The sequence below is a fragment of the Talpa occidentalis genome, unplaced genomic scaffold, assembly GCF_014898055.3.
Source record: "Talpa occidentalis isolate TD23 unplaced genomic scaffold, MPIMG_talOcc4v2.1 talOcc4.5, whole genome shotgun sequence".
Taxonomy (NCBI): domain Eukaryota; kingdom Metazoa; phylum Chordata; class Mammalia; order Eulipotyphla; family Talpidae; genus Talpa; species Talpa occidentalis.
The window spans coordinates 67,615-88,146 of NW_023604861.1; the positions used below are offsets into that span (position 1 = coordinate 67,615).

At 60.2% G+C, this 20,532-nt stretch overlaps 1 protein-coding gene across 1 annotated transcript; it reads right to left on the reverse strand.

Annotated features, from left to right (window-relative positions):
* Positions 1-4,917: 4,917 nt before the first annotated feature.
* UPF3A (UPF3A regulator of nonsense mediated mRNA decay) lies at positions 4,918-16,829 on the reverse strand. The gene is given in 11 exon segments (XM_037528652.2): positions 4,918-5,476; positions 6,589-6,865; positions 7,743-7,894; positions 9,283-9,441; positions 9,516-9,571; positions 11,427-11,537; positions 11,618-11,716; positions 14,212-14,318; positions 16,081-16,187; positions 16,624-16,799; positions 16,802-16,829. Coding segments are annotated over 11 exon segments (1,359 nt in total). The 3' UTR covers positions 4,918-5,389.
* Between the last annotated feature and the right edge of the window lie 3,703 nt (positions 16,830-20,532).

Sequence of the window (20,532 nt, forward strand, 5' to 3'; positions counted from 1 at the left end):
GAGACCGGCTCCGCTCCCGCGCGGTCCGCAAGGCCTCGGCGCGGCGCCCCGAATGGCGGCCAGGCGCGGGCACGAGAGCGGGCGCGCGGGCGGCCGGCAGGGGCTGACGGGAAGCAACGTCGGCGCCGCGCGCCGTCCCGCGCGGGCCAGTCAGATCGCTGATCGCCAGAGCCGTGCGCCGAGCCGCAGCTCCGGAAGTGACGTTCCCCCGCGCCGGAACTGCCCGCGCCCTCGAGGAGGGCGGTCCGGGAACCTGCGGGGTGGGGAGGGCGGTGCTGACCGGGGCCGAGGGGCGGGGCCGGCACTGGCGAGGGAAGGGTGAGGCAGGCGGGGAGGGGCGGGCCGGGAGCGGGACGGGCATGGAGGGGCGGGGCCAGGGGCCAGCGGCTAGGGCCGGCCCGGAGGAGGTGGGGCCGGCGGGGGCAGCGGGGCGGGGCGGGTCAGCGGAAGCGGGTCCAGAGGGCCGGGGTGGGTGCGGCGGAGGCGGGGCGGGGCCGGCGGGGCGGGGCGGCCACCGGAGTGGGGCCAGTGGGGCGGGGCCGGGGCCGGAGTGGGCGGGGCCGGGCCTGGGGTAGGCGCCTGCGGAGGCGGGGCTGGCGGTGGCGGGGCTGGAACGTCTGGCCCAGTGGGGCGTGGCCGGAGTGGGCGGGGCTGTGGGGCGGAGCCGGCGGCGGGGGCTGGGCAGGCTGGTCCAGTGGGGCGGGGGCCGGAGGGGGCGGGGGTAGTGGGCGGGGCCGGCTGGTCCGGTGGGGCGGGGCCTGCGCTGGAGTGGGCGGGGCCGGGGCCGTGGGATGGGCAGGCTGGTCCAGTGGGGCGGGGCCGGCGGCGGGGCGGGGCAGGCTTGTCCAGTGGGACGGGGCCTGCGCTGGAGTAGGCGGGGCCGTGGGGCGGGCAAGCTGGTCCAGTGGGGCGGGGCCGGAGGGGCGCGGCTGTGGGCGGGGCCAGCGGCGGGGCGGGGCCGGCTGGCCCAGTGGGGCGGGGCCTGAGGGGCGGGGCCGGGGCGGGGCCGGGAGGGAAGCCCAAGCGTCCAGGGCTCCGTCAGCGGGGTCCGGCCGCCCGCCGCGGGGCGCCCCGCCGGGAGACAGCGGCTCTCGCAAGGCTGGGGGCGCCGGCGGGCAGGCGCGGGCCCGCTGGGGCCGGGGCTTGGCCCACCCCTGGGCAGCAGCACGCGTCCGGACGCGCGCTCCGCCGGGTTCTTCTTACCTCGTCTGGTTAGCGACCTGCGAGCAGCACCCCGCGATCACGGCGCGGCCTCCGTGTCTCGCGTCAGTGGAGACTCCGCAGGAGACGCCGGGGGTCGCGGGGTGCAGGCGCTCCAGACGCGGGGCGGGGCGGGCGCGCGCGGCGCTCCGCGGGCCCAAGCGCCTCAACATGGGCGGCCAGACCTGGGCGGCGCCGGCTGCCTGAAGAGGCCCAGCAGCCCCCCACTAGCTCCCACCCCGCCGCCTTGCCCGCAGCTGGGGGCCCGGCGCAGGTGCGGGCCGGTGCGGTCCAGCTCGCCCCTCGAGCAGCGCCAGAGCCCAGGGTGGGGCCGCGAGCGCGCAAGGAGGCCCCTGCAGGCGCAGATCTTGCCTAGAACATCCGTCGATTTGCTCTATTTCTTTTTTTTTTTAAGATTTATGTATGCGCGCAAGAGCTGGGGTGCAGGTCTGAGGTGCAGGGGTGAGAGGACTCCCCAGAGACAGAGTGGGGAGCAGAACAGGCAGATCTACTGAAATCCACTGCTGAGGGGAGCAGCGGGGAGACAGGAGGGGTCTGCTGCGCCCTGCGGGTAGCTCCCTGGCCAGCGGGGGATCGAACTCGTGCTGCAGAGGCTGCGGAGAAGTTCACAGCTCTGTGCTGAACCCCTTGTGCCACCAGGGAGGCCACAAATTGCTCTATTTTGTGTTTATGGTGTGAAAACAATTTAGTGCTGGGCTAACCAGAGTGTAAAGTATGAAAGACTTTAATTTTATTTATACAAGAACCAGGGTACAGTCAGAAGCACAGGAGGGTGAGAGAATTCACCAGAGCCAGACAGGGAACAGAACAGGCAGACTGACGAAATACACTGCTGAGGGGAGCAGCAGGCGCAGCAGGAGAGGTCTGCGCGCCATGTGGGAACTTCACCAGCAGCTGGGGATCAAACTGGCACTGCAGAGGCTGCGGACAGCTTCGCAACCAAGCGCTCAACCGCTGTGCCACCAGGGGAGGCCCTGAAAGTCTTTTTTAAAGTTACCTTTGAGGGTCTCACGTGAGCTACTGTAGCCCGCCCCACAATGTGGCCCTGCTCACTGGCCCCATGCCCCTGGCTCTGGGAGGCAGTCCCCATGAATTTCCAGTTAAGAATTCCTGATTACAGGATCTGGTTCTACCACTTATACCTTGGAGGGTCTGAGGAAGACCTGGGACCTTTTGGGGGTTTCAATTCCTTTAATGTGGAGGAGAGTCGGTGTGACCTATGGAGTCGGGGGCTGCTAGCACAGTATCCTGAAAGGTGATGCCGCACAAGGATTCAGAGGACGCCTGAGGAACGAGCAAGCCAGTGTCTTCAGAGCACAACCCCACACAGGCCAGGCCCTGCTGTTCCACCCAGCAAGCCCCTGGCTCCGACGGCCCATGCTTGGCGTGGAGACTGGCCGAGTCTGCTGTCACCAATAGGCTGTCTCTTGTCCTCCCCCTCCGCATATGGAGGGCGGCCACAGACTGTCCTGGAAGGGAGTATTGGGGTATTCTTTGAACCCGTGTCTGGAACATTTGACTAAACAGTTCATTTGTCTGGCAACAAAACCCTACAGCTCTTGTGCTTCCTTGGTTTGGACAACAATGGGCAGCTATGAAAACCTGTAAAAATGCCAAAAGGTCAGATCTTAGTTTTTTTCACTGGTAAACTCACAGAATTTCAAACAGAAAGGGAATGATGTAGAAGTTCTTAACCTCATATACTGGGAAGCATTTGACTGGGCCAATAAAACATTTTTTACTGATGTAAGGAACGGGCTAAGTTGCTGCCAGCGTGGCCTGAGGGCCACCCGTGAGCCTGGCCAGGGGCCACAGAGCCCCGTGGCAAGGCGTCAGCATGTAAGGCCCCAATGGCCAGAGGTCACACCAGCGCAGCAACTGCCAGACCTAGAAGGAGGCATCCCCAGCTCCTGAGGCCAAGTGGCCACTGCCACATGGGAGCCAGCCAAGTCCCTCACGTCACTCACCACTGTGGGCGTTTGTCCATATTTGGTTGTAAGTTTTCTTGTATCCCCTGGCCACGAAGCAACATGTAGGATCAGCACGGGCAGCAGTTGCCAGTCTACAAGGCACAGCCCTGTGGGACCGGGGCAGAGCGCGGGCACAGCCCAGGGCAGCAGGCGCCAGAGGGCTGAAAGGGCCTGTCAGGCCCTATCTCCAGGGCCTGTCAGTGCACGAGCAGGTGTGGCCCACAGCAGGGGCCTAGCGGGATGCAGTTTAGTCCTAGCAAGGCCTGTCGTAACGTCACAGCTCCCCACCTGTCAGCACCCCTAGGAAGGCCAGCGGTGGGTGTCCAGGCAGGGCCCCTGCCTGGTGCGCACCGAGTCCTCTGAGAGCGCGTGTCCACCCGGGCTCAGCGCAGTGTGGGCTCCGAGCGGCGGGGCGTCTGCCCTTGGGGAGCCACTCTGGCTGCTTCCAGGATGTGGGCACCGCCCTGTCCTGCGTGGTCGCAAAGGCCACAAGATCAACATGCTCCTGATGCCGGACGACAGGGACACCGTGACAATCCTGCTGACTGTCCACAGGGCGGCCAACAGCAGCTCACGGGCACGGGCCGGTGTTTCCGGGCTTTAGCACCCGGTCACGAAGGCAAAGGAGCTCGGTGCTGCCCGGCAATGTCGATGCCCCCGCCCCCCGCTGTCCCCCCACCCCCCCCTCCCCTGCCCCCTCCCCACTCACCTCCACTCCATCCCACTCACCCCCAACCCCCGGCACCCCCCCGCCAGTCCCCCGCGGGCAGCACTCGCCTGGCCGGCCACAAGGCACTTCTGTTTGGAAAAGCCCTTGACCCTGAATGTTGTTCTGAGATTAAATTTTTTTTTTCTTTTTTTTGCTATTAATCTGTAACAGATCAAATCACCCAATGAATTCTCTGATTTCTTGCCGATGCTCGTGAAGCATGGAACAGGCAAGTCTGCTTCCAGCACAGATGGCGACCTCTCTCCAGAATAACTCAAAGATACAAGTGAAAATGAAAAAACCTTGCTCGGCGTGATGTGAAGACATTCACGACACCTCCACCCAGGTCCCTGCGCAGCACCCCCTCACCGGGAGCAAAGAAGGGGCCCGGCTGGCCCCAGGGCGCTTCGGCCTGCCTGGGCGGAAGGGGTCACGGGAGAACGCGGTTGGTGCCACTCAGCAGAGGCGGGGAGTGAGGTTCTGGGGGGCCGAGCAGGTCAGACCTGGGCTCCCGGCTCCGTAGTCCTCTCCCACCGGGAAGACGGAGCAGCCAGGCCAGCTGCTGCCCAGCGTGGCTCCACGGGACTCCTCGAGGGACTGGGCGCGCGGCCATGGTGGGGCGGGCACTGACTCTGAGGGCCGACGGCAGCACGGCGCCCTGGTAGGCCCTTCTCTCTTCATGTGTTTGCCATCTTAGACACACCATGAATAGGGCTTTGTTTCTGCAACTGGTGATAAAATACTTCAACAGGAGAGCAGCTTCGGATGCGCCAGCGGGAGGCAGGTGGGCCGGCCAACCGGCACGCAGAGGCCTTGGGCACAGGGGCGGTGTCTCGGGCCAGCACGTTCTTGGGGTCCTGGGGAGGTGCCTCGGGGGCCCTTCGGGGCATGATTACTTTTTTGTCTATTTCAGCTTCTCCGAGGTGGGCCTGGCCCTGCTCGCAGAAGGGCCCCGCGTGGCCACCCGGCCCGTGACTGGGGACACACGCGCCCACATCCAGCGCACGCGGCTGACACTGGCGATGCGCCCAGACCACGAGAGCTGAACTTTCAAAAGCGGTTTTATTGCACCAAGTTCTACATGGAAAGCATCCGAGCCGAGTCTCAAACCCGCACCGGCATCCTTATGCAGTGAACGCGTCGCAGCCGGTGCCCCAACAACTTTTCACTGAAAATGTCACTCAGAGAGGACACGGGGGGGGGTGGGGGGGGTGTGTAGGGGCAGGAGGAGCCACCCATTGGCCTTGTACGCGGCTGGGCCGGCCACACGCCCCCCTCAAGGGAGCTCACGGAGTCAGGGTGCGGGTGGGCACAGAGGGGCCAGCAGGGGCCGGGTTGGGGCAGGAATTCACACACACAGCGGCCCCCTCGGCTCTCTGCTGTCAGGGAAGGGTCTTGTCTCTGCTCTGGGAAAACCACACTTGGGAGAGGCGCTGTCCACGACAGTGGGACCCTGGAGGGGCGTCCTCCTGGGGCTGCTCTGCCAGCCTCACTCGCTCTCCACCTCAGCCCCTCCGCCCTCCTCGCAGGCTCGGCCGCACGGTCCCGGCTGGCGCAGCTGCCCAGCTGGCCGGTCCTGCGGGACACAGGGCCACAATGCAGAGGGGGGCCACCTGCCGCAGCCGCGGTCCTACGCGCCTCAGGGATGCTCAGTCTTGCAGCTGGAAGCTAGACACGCCCCCAGCACCGTCTCAGCAACCAGCTTGCCATGGAGAAAAGCCATGAAGAGGAAGAGGGGAAACCCCGAAGGCCGGCAACCTCAGGGCCAGAGGACACTCTGCCCAGCCTGCAGCACGGGCCACACAGCTGCTGCGCTTCTGAGCGGACAGTTCCTGGACTCGCCCTCACAGGAAACCCCCACCCATCACCTGGTCCAGCCACGAGGGGTGGGGCAGGGGTGAGGGGTGGCCACAGGGCTCAGGGAGGAGACTGGAATCCCACGGGAGGGCCCCGCCTTGGGAAAAGCCTGCCCAGGACATGCCTCGGCCAGCAAGGATGCCTCCTGCTGCCCACCCCCGACCCTACTGGGCCACCCCACCCCCCAGGCTGGATCACCATCCCCTGCCTTTGGTCAGCCAGGCAGCAAGGACTGGCCAATGTGGGGTCACAGGCTGCCTCTGCCAGGCCCCACAGCGCTGCCCCCCAACTCGCAGGCCTCAAAGCACCCCTGGAGAGTCACACCCTGACTCAGGAGCCCCCAGGCCCTGGGAAGCCGGCACCCCGGGAGCTGCCTCAGCCACCCTCAGTGCCTCGGGCCAGTTACAGTTGCAGCGACCGCGAGGGCTCAGGCCCAGCCCGGCCTTGCTCTCACGGACACACTTGGAAACCCCATCGCTGCCCCACAAGCGCAGGTGGGGTGGGCTGCGGGGGAGAGCCGCCCCAGAGGCCCCCGAGTGTGTCCACTCATCACGCCGAGGTGACAGCAGGCACGGGAGGGCGCCAGTGGGGAGGGGGACGTGGCAGGGAGGGGCTCCTGGCGGGGAGGGGGGCTCCGGCACCCTCACTCACAGTGGACGTCATGCGCCAGCTCGGGCCACAGCACCCCCATGTCCTGGTGCAAGCAACTGGACTCCGAGGAAAGGGGCCCCACGCCCGGCAGCATGCAACGGGGCAGCAAGGGCCTCTAAAGCCTGTCCCTCTGCGTCCAGGACTTGGGGTGCATGCAGCCAGCTAGTCTGGGAGCCTCACCTTGTCCCCCACACGCTCCTTCCTGGGGGCCGGGCCATCCTCGTCCTTCTCCCTCCCAGGCCTCTGGGCGGCCTCCGCAGGGGCTGCGTGCTCCTGGCTCCCCTTCGGCCCTCGCCCCCACTTCAGGCTGTCCTCGCTCCTCCTCCAGGACCGGCCGGGCTCGCGGCGTGCGCTGGCTCCCCTGCCCTCGCCTGGGCGGCCGTGCGGGGCCTCAGGGTCCTCTTCCCGAAGTCCCCTCCCCACATTCACCGGCTCCTGGCCGCCGTCATCCTGTGGCCTGGACCCAACACGGCATCAGCGACACGGCGCCCGGCCAGGCGGCCGCCCCGCAGCTGCCCCCAGGGAGGAGGGGGGTCTGCTCCTGGCCCTGCTGGTCACCGGGGCCTGCCCTGCCGCCTCCACGCCCACCGCGCCTGCTGACGACACAGTAAACCAGACCGGGGGGTGGGGGGGCAGTGCCCTGGTCTCCACCCAGCACAGCAAGAGTCCCGGGTCCGAGACGGCTGCCAGGGAGGGAACAGGAGGCCCAGAGCCTGGGTGAGTACGAGACGGACACTGCTGAGCTCTCTGGGTGCCCTAAGTCCTCCCCCTGGGACAAAAGCCGAAGTCTCTCCCCACAGAGGGCAGAGGCTGCCGGGAGGCCCCGCAGGAATCCACCTGCGCACAGACCAGTGACTGGAAAAGGACGAAACCACTTCCCGCTGCCCCGTGCAGGAAGGAGGCGAAGCGTGGGGCCGGTTGTTCCAGCGCCTCCCCCAAATTTGACCCGCTCCCGCCCCAGGACGAGGGCTGGCTGGGAGGTGGGGCGGCTGGGGCTGGAGGGAGCATGGGGCAGCCCCCGCCAGGTCCTGCTCTCTGGCCCCTGAGCAGAAGGGGCTGGCCTGTGGCCCAGGGCTGGGGAGGGCAGTCACACAGCAGAGCCCACGCTGGCCACAGCCCAGGCAGGACCGGGCGACCTGTACCTGCAGCTCTGTCTCTACCCACAGACGCCCTTCCAGCCCTCAGCTCCATGCTCCGCGGGAAACTGGAGAAGACGCCGGAGGTGGGCGAAGCCGGAATGCAGGGAGGGCGTGGGGGGTACAGCCTACGAGAAGAGGCCCCCGGCTGGCAGGGACACGGTGCAGGCCCAGGGGACAGGCCCTTGGGGTGCTCACCTCTGCGGCAGCTCCTGTGGGGGGCCCTCGGGGCACGGCGGGGCACGGCCTTCTGGGGGCTCCCGCCTCCCCTCCCCAGCATCAGCTTCCTCTCCTCTGCTTTTGGCTTTCTCAGGGGCTAGTTCCTCTCCCATCTCTGGTTTCTTAAGAAGCTGAGAAATGATCATGTCAGTAAAAAGCAAGTTGTTTAATAGACAATTAAAAACACACGGGAAGGCCTCCCTGGCGGCACAAGGGTTAAGTCTCAGCACTATGACAGTCACTGCAGGACGAGTTCCATCCCCAGCCAGGGAGCTACCCACACGGCGCAGCAGACCTCTCCTGTCTCCCCGCTGCTGCCCCCAGCAGTGGGTTTTAGTGGATCCACCTGTTCTGCTCCCCACTCTGTCTCTGGTGAGCCCTCTCATCCCCCCACCTCTGGCCCGCACCCCAGCTCTTGTATGCACAAATAAATAAAAAAAAACAAAACACACACACACTCGGGTCATGCCTAATGTCTAACAGCAGAGACAGGAGCTGACGCAGGGACATCCAGCGCCGCAACACTGTGGCCATGAAAGCCAGCGTCGGCCACTGAGCCCGAGGACAGGATCCTCTCCTTAGCGGGGGAGTCTCCATCGAGAGGGAAGACGCCCTTGCTTCTAGGTTATCACCCCCGTAATGAAAGACACATAAGCAGAAAACAAACAAGTGTATTGACACGTGCACCCCTGTGCATACGCGGGACCCAGGGTAACCCCGAAACAGCCTCTGTACAAGACAAAGCGTGGGTTGGGGTGAGGAGGGGCGGGGCAGAGGTGGAGGCAGGCAGAACCCCACACTTCAGGGGCTTTCACTGAAGCCCCGCTGGGCAGGCAGGAATGATCAAATCCCCCATGGGGGCCTGAGCCCAACCTCCAGCCCTGCCCCCGCCCTTTCTGATGCTCCCCGTGCATGAGGCACCCCGCCGGGTCACATGCGTCTCCTCGTCTCCTCGCCAGACACTCAGCACTGAGACAGGCCAAGACCCCGGGGAGAAGCTCCGTGTGTAGGGACCAAGCAGAAGCCTGCGAAGCTGCGAGGCAGATGAATCAGTCATCAGGGGCCCCCACAGGCCAGGCCTCTTCTGCTTGCTCCCTCCCCAGCACCCCAGAGAAAGGCAGGAGGGACGTCTGCGAGTCTGTCAACGAGGACCAGAGAGCCGGCAGGGCTCAAAGCCAAGTGGTCTCCCGGTCACCACTCTGCCCAGCGCCTGACCTGGCCTTGCAAATTTGCAAACGCGTATTTGTTCATCAGCAACATCCGCCTCGAGGGAGGACGTAGTCGGAACCCAGCCTCCTCAGGAGGAGGCTCCCGCCACACCCAGGCAGCTGCTCCTCAGCCCCCACAGGCTGCCCACGCAGCACCCCAAGGAGCCCCAAGGCCGGGGACACAGTCCGCAACTGCCGCCACAGGCCCAAGGAAGGAGCTGAGGCCACGCAGACCAGACCGTCTGGAAGGGCCTTGGAAAGGGCCAGGGCCCAGGGCTGCTCATGGGGACAAGACGCGTCCCCGGCCTCACCTTGATCCGCACATGCTTCTCGGCAGCTTTCTTGCGTCTGTCCGCCTCTCTCCTCTTACACCTGTCCTCCTCTCTTCTTCTTCTTTTTTCTTCTTCCCGTAAGCGTTTCTTCTCCAAGTCCCTCCTCCTCCGTTCCTCTCGCTTCTCCTCCCGCATCCTCTGGGGGCGGGGGGGGGGGGTAGCGTGTGACAAGTCTGTTCTGTGGGGGGGGGGCAGGGAGGGGGCAGACCTACCTGCTTCTCCAGTCTTCTGCTCTTGATGTACTCCAAAAGAGGTGTGGTTCTTCTAGCTGCAACAGAAGTCACAAAGGGGCACTCTACTCTAAGATAAACTTTTTCCACTTTAAATTCTTGTTTTCAGTTTAGCATTTAACATATTTTGCTGAGAACAGTGAACTTTAAAATCGGCGTGGGGCCTCCCCTGGTGGCGCAGCAGTTGAGCACTGGGCTGTGAGGCTGTCCGCAGCCTCTGCAGCGCCGGCTCATTCCCCGGCCGCCGGCGAGGGTCCCGCAAATAAATAAATAAATAAATAAATAAATAAATAAATAAATAAATAAATAAATAAATAAAATCAGCGTGAGCGCACACCGGTCTGGAGGATTTTCACTCCCCAGAGCAGCGTCAGGCAGTGGGATGTGGGCAGGCGCACACAGTAGGTGCTCAACTCCACACACTCAGGGAGTCTCACTACAACTCACAAAGTGACACAAAAGCAATCTCCTAAGCAAGTGTAACACGACTCTCCAGCGGATGAACAGCTTCACGTTCCGGCAGATGTCTGGGGTCATGCACCGCGTGCCTGCACGTCCACTCCGGCTCAACTCGTGTTCTGGGACCTCTGCTCTCGCCACAGTGGGAGAGGACAAGTGGACGCTTGCCACTGCTGTGATGCTCACAAACTGGACGCCCACATGCTCAGGCTCCGGCTCCAGCTCAGCGAGCATCCCAAGGCCGCTGTGGACAGCGCCAGCCACTGTGGGCGAATGCTGGGTCCTTGGCCCTGCGCCCTGTCCAGGTGGGTACAGACCTGCTTACCCCAGGGCCTCTCCGCGGACATGCTGCTGGCGGCGGCCAGCGGAGGTGGAAGTGGCTTGGTCTTCCAGGGGCCTGTGCCCAGAGACACCCTGCATACCAGTACATGCTGGGGTGGCCAGAGCCGAGCACGCCCATCCTGGCAGACTCGCCCTCCTGGTGGCTCCTGCGGGGTCTGCCCGAGACGGGGCCTGCCCACATATGGGCGCAGTTAAGTGCCAGGGGAGCGGCATCGCCTGGGCTGGACACAGCCCCGCCCAGGAAGAGCGCCATGCCTGAGGGACGGGCTGGGGGCGGGCTGGTGTGAGGCCACGGTGCTCCTCTCATCTGCGCAACCCCAGCCTCGTCACCCCGAAGGCCAATGTGAAGGGCAAGAAAGTGCTCTGCAGACGGCGAAGCGTCTAGCCCCTCACAGATGGCGGACAAGGCTCCTTTAGCCGTCCGTGCGACCCACAGGGAGCTGGGAGGGACGGAGGAGGGTGGGCAGGCAGCCCCTGCAGCCCTGAGCTGTTGGGCCCTGGAGGAGGCTGACGGACACTGTCAGTGGACGTTTCAGTGACGGCAACTTTTCTTATTCATTCAACAGGTACTGGCTGAGCCCCTCGCTGCGATGAACGCAGGACACGCCTGTGCTGGCTGCAGGGGCAGCGCGCGCGTCCTGGGCTGGGCGCGTCCTAGGCCTGTCCGCCAAGCTTCTGTGGACAGTCAGGACCCGCCAGGGGAGGGGGGGCGGTGGGCAGTGTGCTCACCCCGAGCAGGGCAAAAACAGGCCTCCCGGGCCATTGAGCCTCCTCACGGCTAATATGGGCTGTGGCCTCCAGGGATGGCCGCGCCTCTGCTGGGCCCAGGCGTTCGCTTGAACGGCAGCAAGACGGACTCGTGCGAGGCAAAGGAGCCGCTTCGGCTGTGCCACCAGTGACGTCCCTGGGCACAGGTACAGAGCCAGAGCCATGGCCGAGACAGCAGAGCCACAGCCACCACCCTCCTCCCGTCAGAGTGCCTGCCACGCCCGCCACACCTGCCAGAGTGCCAAGCATCACAGCTTTTTATAACATGGAAACGAGCCACACTGTAGCCCAGCAGGGCGCAGCGGAGAAACGAGCCAAACACACCAATAAGGTCCCTCGTCTTTGCCTCGATGTCTCCCAGGAGGGTTTCGGGATTGGCGCTGGTTTTCTCTTCCTCCACACAGTAAGTTTCTAGAAACTTCTTATACTCTGGATCTGTCAGTCAAGAGGACAAGTGTAAGCCCCGCCCACGGGCGAGGGGATCTGGGCCGCTGCATCCGGCCACCCTGACCCACCGTCCTCAATGCTCCCTGTCCTGGCATCCTTCTTCTTCGGCTTCTTCCTGGCAACCTTCTGGAACGGAGCGAACTCAACCACCGCAGGGTACTCCAGGCCTGAAACGACACAAAAATCCCAAACCCATTCTGAAACAAAGACGCATTTTGGAGGCTCACACAGCACCGCAGCCGCCCAGAGGGAAGGTGACCTCCAGCCACCGGGACCTCAGCAGCTCGGACCCCAGAGTCAAGCCAAGGAGGAGAAACTGCTCGTTAACTAGAACAGTCCCTGGCCCTGGGGCGGGGGTCCGTGGCCAAATACAGGTACAGTCATCAAAGCCCACACCTTAAACACTGAATTTCCTGTGTGTGACTTAGACCTCCCTGAACCTGATCTCCCCCAACCAAAGAGCTCATCACACAATACTCTTAAAAGCATTAAAAGCATTCTTAAAATAGCATTTTCTGAGAGGGCACAGCAGACCTCTCCTGTCATGCCCGCTGCTCCCCTCAGCAGTGTATTTCAGTCAGTCTGCCTGTTCTGTTCCCCGCTCTGTCTCTGGTGGATCCTCTCACCCTCCCGCGACTCTGGCCTGTACCCCAGCTCCTGTATAAATAAAACAAATCTAAAAAAAAAAAAATACAAATTAAAAAAAAAAAAAAGGGTTTCTGAGTGAATTGTCAACTTCCTACTAAAACCTGTAGGAACTGACCCTCACAGGTTAGCTCAGTTATTAATCTGGCTTGAGTTCAAGGAACTCACTTTGCTTAGAAGAGACATTTGGCTAAAAGAGGGGGCTTCAGAGGCTGTACGAAATACTCCTGTAAAGTGGGAAAGTCTAGAAAGAAAATTACTAGAAATTTATTGTTGCGTGTGGAAAAAACACACACAGAGAAAGCCTTCACAGAGCGCCATCTCCTGTGGCGCCCCACCCTGGCACGTGGCCCCCCGGGCACACACCCCCACCACACGCACGGGTCCACCACTGGCCCTGTGGCTGCGTTTAGGCTAGTCAGGGGCTTCGGGGGACATGCAAACTGTGGTAAACACGGGCGGATATTTTTCACCTTTAAAAAGGAAGGAAATTTTGACACATATTACACCACGGGTGAAACCTGAAAACAGGTTGAGCTCAGAGACTGAGCCAGCCTAGAAAGACAGAGCCCACAGGGCGGGGGAGGAGGGGCCTGCGCTTCAGCCAGCAGCGTCACTGCCGCAGGACCACAAGGGTTCTCGGGAATGCAGTGAAGGATGCTGAGCTGTGCACCTATGACAGGGTAATGGTGAATTTACACCCATTTTTGAAAAGTAAAGAAAAAAATGCACTCGAATGAAATACTGAAAAAAACAACATTCAACACATGTCAAATTGTTCAGGCATTAAACTTAATTTTATTCACAGGACAATCTTGGCTTCACTCACGCTCAAGGAGAAAGCACCTAGCAGTAGCGACACAGGGGCGGGGTGACAACAGTGTGAGGTGAGAAGGACACTGGCCTGACAGTGGCCAGCACAGCATCTGAAAGTCTGACAGGACAGGAGGGAAAGAAAGAAACACTGAAAGCGGCACCCAGAAAGTAGTACGGAAAGTTGGAACCATTTAAAAAGTGCTTGTAAATAGGGCCTCCCTGGTAGTAAAGATGGTTAAGTCTCAGACTATGAAGCTGTCTGCGGCCACTACAGCACCAGTTCCATCCCTGGCCAGGAAGTGACCCACATGGCACAGTAGACTCTCTCCTGACTCACCCACTGCTCCCCTCAGCAGTAGATTTTAGTGGATCCGCCTGTTCTGCTCCCCACTCTGTCTCTGGTGAATCCTTTCACCCCCCACCTCTGGCCTGCACCCCACTTTTTGTATGCATAAATAAATAAATCTTTAAAAAATTAAAGTGCTTGTAAATGTTTTTTTCAGCAGAATGTTCTCTTTAGGACAACACAGGTGAAAGTGAATAATATATTTTAGAAAATTTCTATCAAACATGAGTAAAATACTGAGTTTTGGGACATAAAAAATTTAATGTTCACTTATCTAGAAAACTGACTTACATGACAAACGTCACCCTTTAATAACATAAATATTGTCCCATTACACAGAACAGTTGGAATTGTTTGATTTACAATTTTATTTTTAACGTAAGCACACAAGCACAGTAACAACCAAGATGTATGATCTTATTTTAGATTAGTATCGCAGGACCTCATAACTGAAACTCACAAATATCCCGGCAAAAGGTCTCTGATAGACTCACAGGTAGTAATAAAGAGTTTAAAAGTCAATGACCCGGGCTTCCCCGGTGGCGCAGCGGTTGAGCGCTGGGTTGCGAAGCTGCCCGCGGCCTCTGCCGCGCCGGTTCGATCCCCGGCTGCTCCCCGGCCACCGGAGGAGGGTCCCACATGGCGCGCAGACCTCTCCTGCCGCCCGCTGCTCCCCTCAGCAGTGTACTTCGGTCCTTCTGCCTGCTCTGCCCCTGCTCTGGCTCTGGTGAATTCTCTCACCCTCCCGTGCTTCTGACTGTACCCAGTGCATGTATAAACGAACAAACAAACAAACAAATAAATAAATAAATAAAACATGCCTTAAAAAAAAAAAAAAAAAGTCAATGACCCAACCTTTGCTGTCAATGAAGATGTATCCATCGAAACGATCTCTAAAAAGAAGGATGTCATCAGGATTCCTAAAATTGATGTATGCTCTTGAGTAGAGATGAGGATAAAGACTGAAATAAGAGATAACAGTGAAAAATCTTAGTACAAAATACAACACTTCTTTTTTTTTTTTTTTTTTTTGGTGGGACCCTCGCCAGTGGCCGGGGATTGAACCAGCACTGCAGAGGCTACAGGCAGCCTCGCAGCCCAGCGCTCAACCGCTGCGCCACCAAGGGAGGCCCAAAATACAACACTTCTTTAATTTTGCCTCTTTAAAATTTTTCTAGGTACAATAAACTATTTCATATAAAACCTTTATGATTCATCTCTACCCTAATTACAACAATCTGAGTATCCTCGGAAAAAAACAAAAATGAGCAAAAGAATATAACATTTAACTGAGACATTTTTAATAACAGGAGAGACACTTTAAGTCAGTTTCTCTATTGCTCACAGTCTGGTCCTTGAAGGTGGAAAATCAAAGGCAAATTTATTCAAGGTCATTCCTAACCATGCACCATGACTGGAATGCCATCAGCTCTGACTCACTAACAGAAGGAAGGTCCACTAGTCCTAGGTATTCAAGAGTCCTACAGGCCATACGCGGTCACACAGGGCTAAACCTTTCTCCCCCATCCACAGCTACCAGCTTCTGCCACGGGCAGGGGCCTTCAATCCTGTGTCACAGATGGGACACCGAGGCTCAGAGGTATCTACAGGGGGTACCTGCAGGGGGTGTGATTAGTTTCAATCCAAGTCATTCAGGGTTCTGTGCCCGTTCTCCTTCAACTGTACCAATTTCCCTACATTTTAGTCATTTGAAAATCATCTTTATGTTGCTTTTCCCATTTTATTTTTTGTTTACTGTGATATTTTTCTTTTAATGGACTTTAATTTACTTACATGTTTAGTCAGAAGAAAAAAAGCCTATTGGCCACCATAAATGAGAACTCACAATACAGATGATAAAAAAGATAATGACAATGAAGATAATAAAAACACTGATCATCACCACACCCCAGCTGCACTGTCACCTGAAGTTACAGCCTGAGGCCTGCTCTCTGTTAATGAAAGGGAGGTTTGGAAGTTGCAAATTGTTGCCAGAGGCATCTTATCACCGAGCTGTGAAAGAATGTGACTCAGCAGGGTGGTGCCCCCTCAGTTGTAGAAGGGAGTACAAGGGGTTTCTGTTTATCAGTTACTACCTGGTGTGCTCACCTGTGAAAATTCACCCGGTCAGGAAACCCACAACCCCGAGGAGCCAGGGCTGACCCAGAAGGAGGGCTGTCACCTGTGCACCAAAAGCAGGCACGGGAGAGCAAGGGGACCTATTTACACAGCAAGTGAGAACAGGGTGGGCTGAGAGGGAATGTGCAGGTCAGCAGTAGCCAGTAAGTCTCTCCTGCCACAGACAGTGTTCACTGGGCAGAAACTGGGCCAAGCCACGCGCTGGAGGCAGGATGGGGACTTTCCACAGACTCCTGTCCGCCGGGAAGCAGGAGCTTGGCTCCTGGGCCCCAGAGCCCCACGGGCGGGCGGGGAAGCCCCACCTTCCGCGGGCAGCGGGCAGCGAGGCCAACAGGGCTGGGCGCGCATCTCCGGCTGACTCGCTCCTGTTACGTCTCAATAAAATTTACTTGAAAGCGCCCCAGGAACAAGGGTTGTTGAGATCGGAGCACAAAAGCAAAGCGGCAGGGCGCCGCAGGTTTTTCTTTTGCGAGACCGCGGCGCTGACCCGGCGTGTTTCGAGGCCGTCCACAGGCCCTGCGCGACCCGCCCGCGGGCAACGGGCACCCAGGGCCGCCCGACGCGGGGCGGCGGCGGCCCTCGCACCTGAAGTCGGCCGCGAAGAACTCGAAGTAGTCGTGCGCGGGCAGCGGGCGGAGCTGCTCCTCCAGCTGCGCCCGGGTCAGGCTGGGCGGCAGGCGCCGGATGACCACCTGGGGGGCGCAGGGCGCTGTGCTCGGGCCGGGCCCCACCTGCCCCGCGCCGCGCTCCCCGCGGCCCCGGCCGGCCCCGGCGGGTGTCCGCGGGTCACGCTCCTGCCTCCGCGCGCCGGGACGAGGGGGCGCGCGCGGGCCCCCGGCGCTGTCCGCGGTGCTGAAGCGGCGCCCGCCCGGCCCGGCCCGCCCTCGCCCCGCCCTCGGCCCCGCCCCGCCCTCGGCCCGCCCCGCCCCGCCCTCGGCCCCGCCCCGCCCTCGGCCCGCCCCGCCCTCGGCCCCGCCACGCAGGCTCACTGGTCTCGCGAGGCTGACCCCGCCCCGCCCCGCCCCTCGGCCCCGCGACGCAGGCTCACTGGTCTCGCGAGGTTGGCCGCGCCCCGCCCGCCCCGCCCCCGCGAGGTTGGCCCCGCCCCGCCCGCCCGCCCCGCCCCACCTTGCTCAGAACCGTCCTCTTCTCCTCGCGGGGCTTGTCCGCGCCGCTCCCGCGGCCGGGGGACGGGGCCCGCGGCGCGTCGGGCTCTCGCCGGGGCGACTCCCGGCGCAACTGGGCTTCCGCAGCCGCCAGCTTCTCCCTCCCGTTCAGCCCCCGCGCAGCAGCCGCCGCCCGGGGCCCGCGACCCCCTCCTTGTCCGAGCGCATCCCGCAGCCGCCGCGGAGCCCCGCACCGCCCCGGGGCGAAACCTCGCGAGAACTGGGCCCCGCCCCCCGCGCGCCCCGTCCCCCCCGCCCCGCGCGCCCCGCCCCGCGCGCCCCCGCCCTGGCCCCGGCCCGCGCGCGAGGCCCGACCCCCCCACCCCGGGCCCGCGCACCCCTGACCCCCCGCCCGCCCCTGACCGCCCCCGCCCCGGCCCGCACGCGAGGCCCGAACCCCCGACCCGGGCCCGCGCACCCCTGACCCCCCGCCCGCCCCTGACCGCCCCCGCCCCGGCCCGCACGCGAGGCCCGACCCCCCCACCCCGGCCCGCGCACCCCTGACCCCCCGCCCGCCCTCGGCCCCGCGCGCTCCTGACCCCACCCGGACCCCCCCCCCCCCCACCCCGGGCCCGCCGCGCAGGGCCAGGGGCCTCTCGAGACCCGCCTCGTCCGCCCGGGAAACCGCCTCTGGGGCCCGCGAGAGAACCCGGGTCCGCGCGATGAGTCGCCCTGTACTGTCTTCGCATCGAGGTGTTTACAGAAAAGCCCGTTTCAAGACGCAGTGAATGGGACTCCTGTAAAATAGCCTTTGTTTTTGCATGAAAAACACATCCGGGGCCTCCCGGGGCGCAGCGGGTTGAAGGTGTCGCGGCCTCCGCAGCGCGGGTTCGAACCCCGACCAGGGAGTTACCCACAGGGCGCGGCAGAGGGAGCTACCCACGGGGCGCGGCAGACCTCTCCTGTCCCGCGCTGCCCCTCAGCAGTGTGTTTCAGTGGATCCGCCTGTTCTGCCCCCCCCCCTCTCTCTGGGGAGTCCTCCCACCCTCCCATGCCTCTGGCCTGTACCCCGTTCTTGTATAAATCTTTTTTTTAAAAAGTTTAAAAAAAAAAAAAAAAAAAAAAAAAAAGGGCCTCCCCGGTGGCGCAGCAGTTGAGCACTGGGTTGCGAAGCTGCCTGCAGCCTCTGCAGCACCGGTTCGATCCCTGGCTGCTTCCCAGCCACTGAGGAGGGTCCCACATGGCACGCAGACCTCTCCTGCCGCCCGCTGCTCCCCTCAGCAGTGTACTTCGGTCCTTCTGCCTGCTCTGCTCCCCGCTCTGGCTCTGGTGAATTCTCTCACCCTCCCACGCTTCTGACTGTACCCAGTGCATGTATAAATAAATAAATAAATAAATAAATAAATTTAAAAAAAAAAAAGTTTAAAAAAGCACATCCCGGAGAAAGCCAAGCTGTCCACACTGCGGCTGCCGCCCAGCTCCAGGGACGCCCAGCAGCCTTGCCCCTCACTCCACCGTGGGGGCCGTGCTGGCCCCGGCCAGGCCTACCCAGGACAGTGGCTTCGCAAGGCTGGTGGCAGGAGCTCTCCTGTTTTGCGCTGATGACAGGACGCCTTTCTAGGAAACCAGGCAGCAAGATAGTAGAGCATGGGCAGTAACAGAGAAACACTGGCAGCAGGCACTGAACACGGCCTCGCCCGGCGCCCGCCGCAGGACACTGGAGTCCAGCCGCCGCTGTCTGAAGAGCTGCTTCGTCAAATGCGGCGGGCGCGCCCTGGGCACTGTCAGCGGGGACAGCGCTTCCAGGGAGTGCTTATCCAGACATCTAACAAGTCCTGGCACAGGATAAGAAACTATGTGGTGTGACATATTTCCTGGTGGCAAAATGTGAAAAAGGCTTTCATAGGATACCTTTAGTTTTACTTATTTTTTTAAGATTTCTTTATTTATGCATACAAGAACTGGGGTCTAGGCCAGAGGTGCAGGGGGTGGGAGGGTTAGAGGATTCACCAAAAACAGAGCAGGGAGCAGAACAGGAGGATGACTGAGACATACTGCTGAGGGGAGCAGCCTGGAGACAGGAGAGGTCTGCTGCGCCCTGTGGGTAGCTCCCTGGCCGGGGATTGAACTCGCGCTGCAGTGGCTGTGGACAGCTTCATAGATTGCATCTTAACCCCTTGTGCCACCAGGGAGGCCCTTACTTATTTTTAAAATGATTGTTTTAGGTTCAATTATCTTTTAGCTCCAGCTAAAGAGGGGAGGCATAAAAATAGGCATAGGGGATATCTGTGAAGAGACAGAAAAGCTACTGAAAAACTCACAACGCACTATATGAAACAAAGCTCCTGTCTCCCCGCTGCTCCCCTCAGCAGTTTGTTTCAGTGGATCCACCTGTTCTGCTTCCCTCTGTCTGGTGAATCCTCTCACCACCCACACCTCTGGCCTGCGCCCCAGCTCTTCTACGTAAAAATAAATAAATCTTTCAAAAACAACAACAAAGTCATATGAAGAAATAAAGAATAATGTTACAGGTAACTGCATAGGTAATATCAAATCCACTACTAATATACTTTAGGCTCGTAACGCCTCTTTCTCACTCCTGTAAGAGTTAAAAAAGATATGAATATTCAAAATTATAAATGTTAGTGGAAACAGAGCATGTGAAGGTGCAGCAGAGAGCCCAGAGGGAAACTTACAGCTGTAAATGCCCATATTAGAAGACTGAATCGGGGCCTCCTGATTAAGGAGTTAAGCACCCACTATAAAGCGATTGCAGTGCGGGTTCGATCCCAGCTGGCCAGCGAGAATCCCACATGGTGCAGCAGACCTCTCCTGTCTCGCCTGCTGCTCCCCTCAGCAGTGTGCTTCGGTCAGTCTGCCTGTTCTGTTCCCCCGCTCTGTCTCTGGTGAGTCCTCTCACCCCCCCCCCATCTCTGGCCTGTACCCCAGCTCTTGTATAAATAAATCTTTAAAAAAAAAAAAAAAACTGAATCAAACAGTCTAACTGCACACCTAAAGGAACTGGGGAAAGAACGAAACCCAAAGCAGAAGGTAACAAAGATGATGAAATAGAAACTAGAAAAAAAAAAAAAAATCAACAAAATCTAAAGTGGGTTCTTTGAAAAGATCCCGAGTACTGACAAAACTTAAGCCAGCTGAAACTATGGGGAAAAAAACCTCAAATTACTAAAATCACAAAATAGAAGAGGGGAAATTTAAGTTACTGAATTTACAGAAATAAGAGAATTGTAACGTGTAGCATAACAACTGTACACAACAGAATAATCTAGATGAAATGGACAAATTCCCAGAAACACAGAAACACCAAAACTGGGAAGAAATAATGAATTTGGATTAATAATCAAAAACCTCCTGATGAAAACAGCCCAGATCACGTGGCTTCACTGGTAAATGTTACCAAACACTTCAAGAAAGGGTTTTTGCCGTGGCAGGGCCACCCAGCACCCGACCCGAGCTGGTTGCGTCCGTCACCACCACAGTCCAGTATTACCACATAAGCCCACACTTGTGCATTTTTTACAGTGAAGAGAAAACCAAACAGGGGGTGGAGACATGACACGAGCAACAGGAGCCCAGCTTTAGGCGCCCCCAGGGCTGCGGTCCTGTGGCCGAACAGCCACACAGGCACTCATGCCACGCCAGGCCTCTAAGCCGCACCCACCGCGACTGGACCACGGGTGGGGACAGGCTCCGCCAGGGAATCCTCTCAAGCTGGCAGCCGCCCCAGAGGCCGGGCTTGCACAAGCGAGTGTCATGGAGAGTGCAGGACGCAGCACAGGGAGGAAGTGGCACCTCGCCACTGAGACCCACCAGGACGGATGGGAACGGTGCTCCTTCCCTGCCCCGCGCCAGCCGTGGGAAATTCACCAAACTCCAACAGAGGGACATTCTGCAGAACACTGGTCAGCCC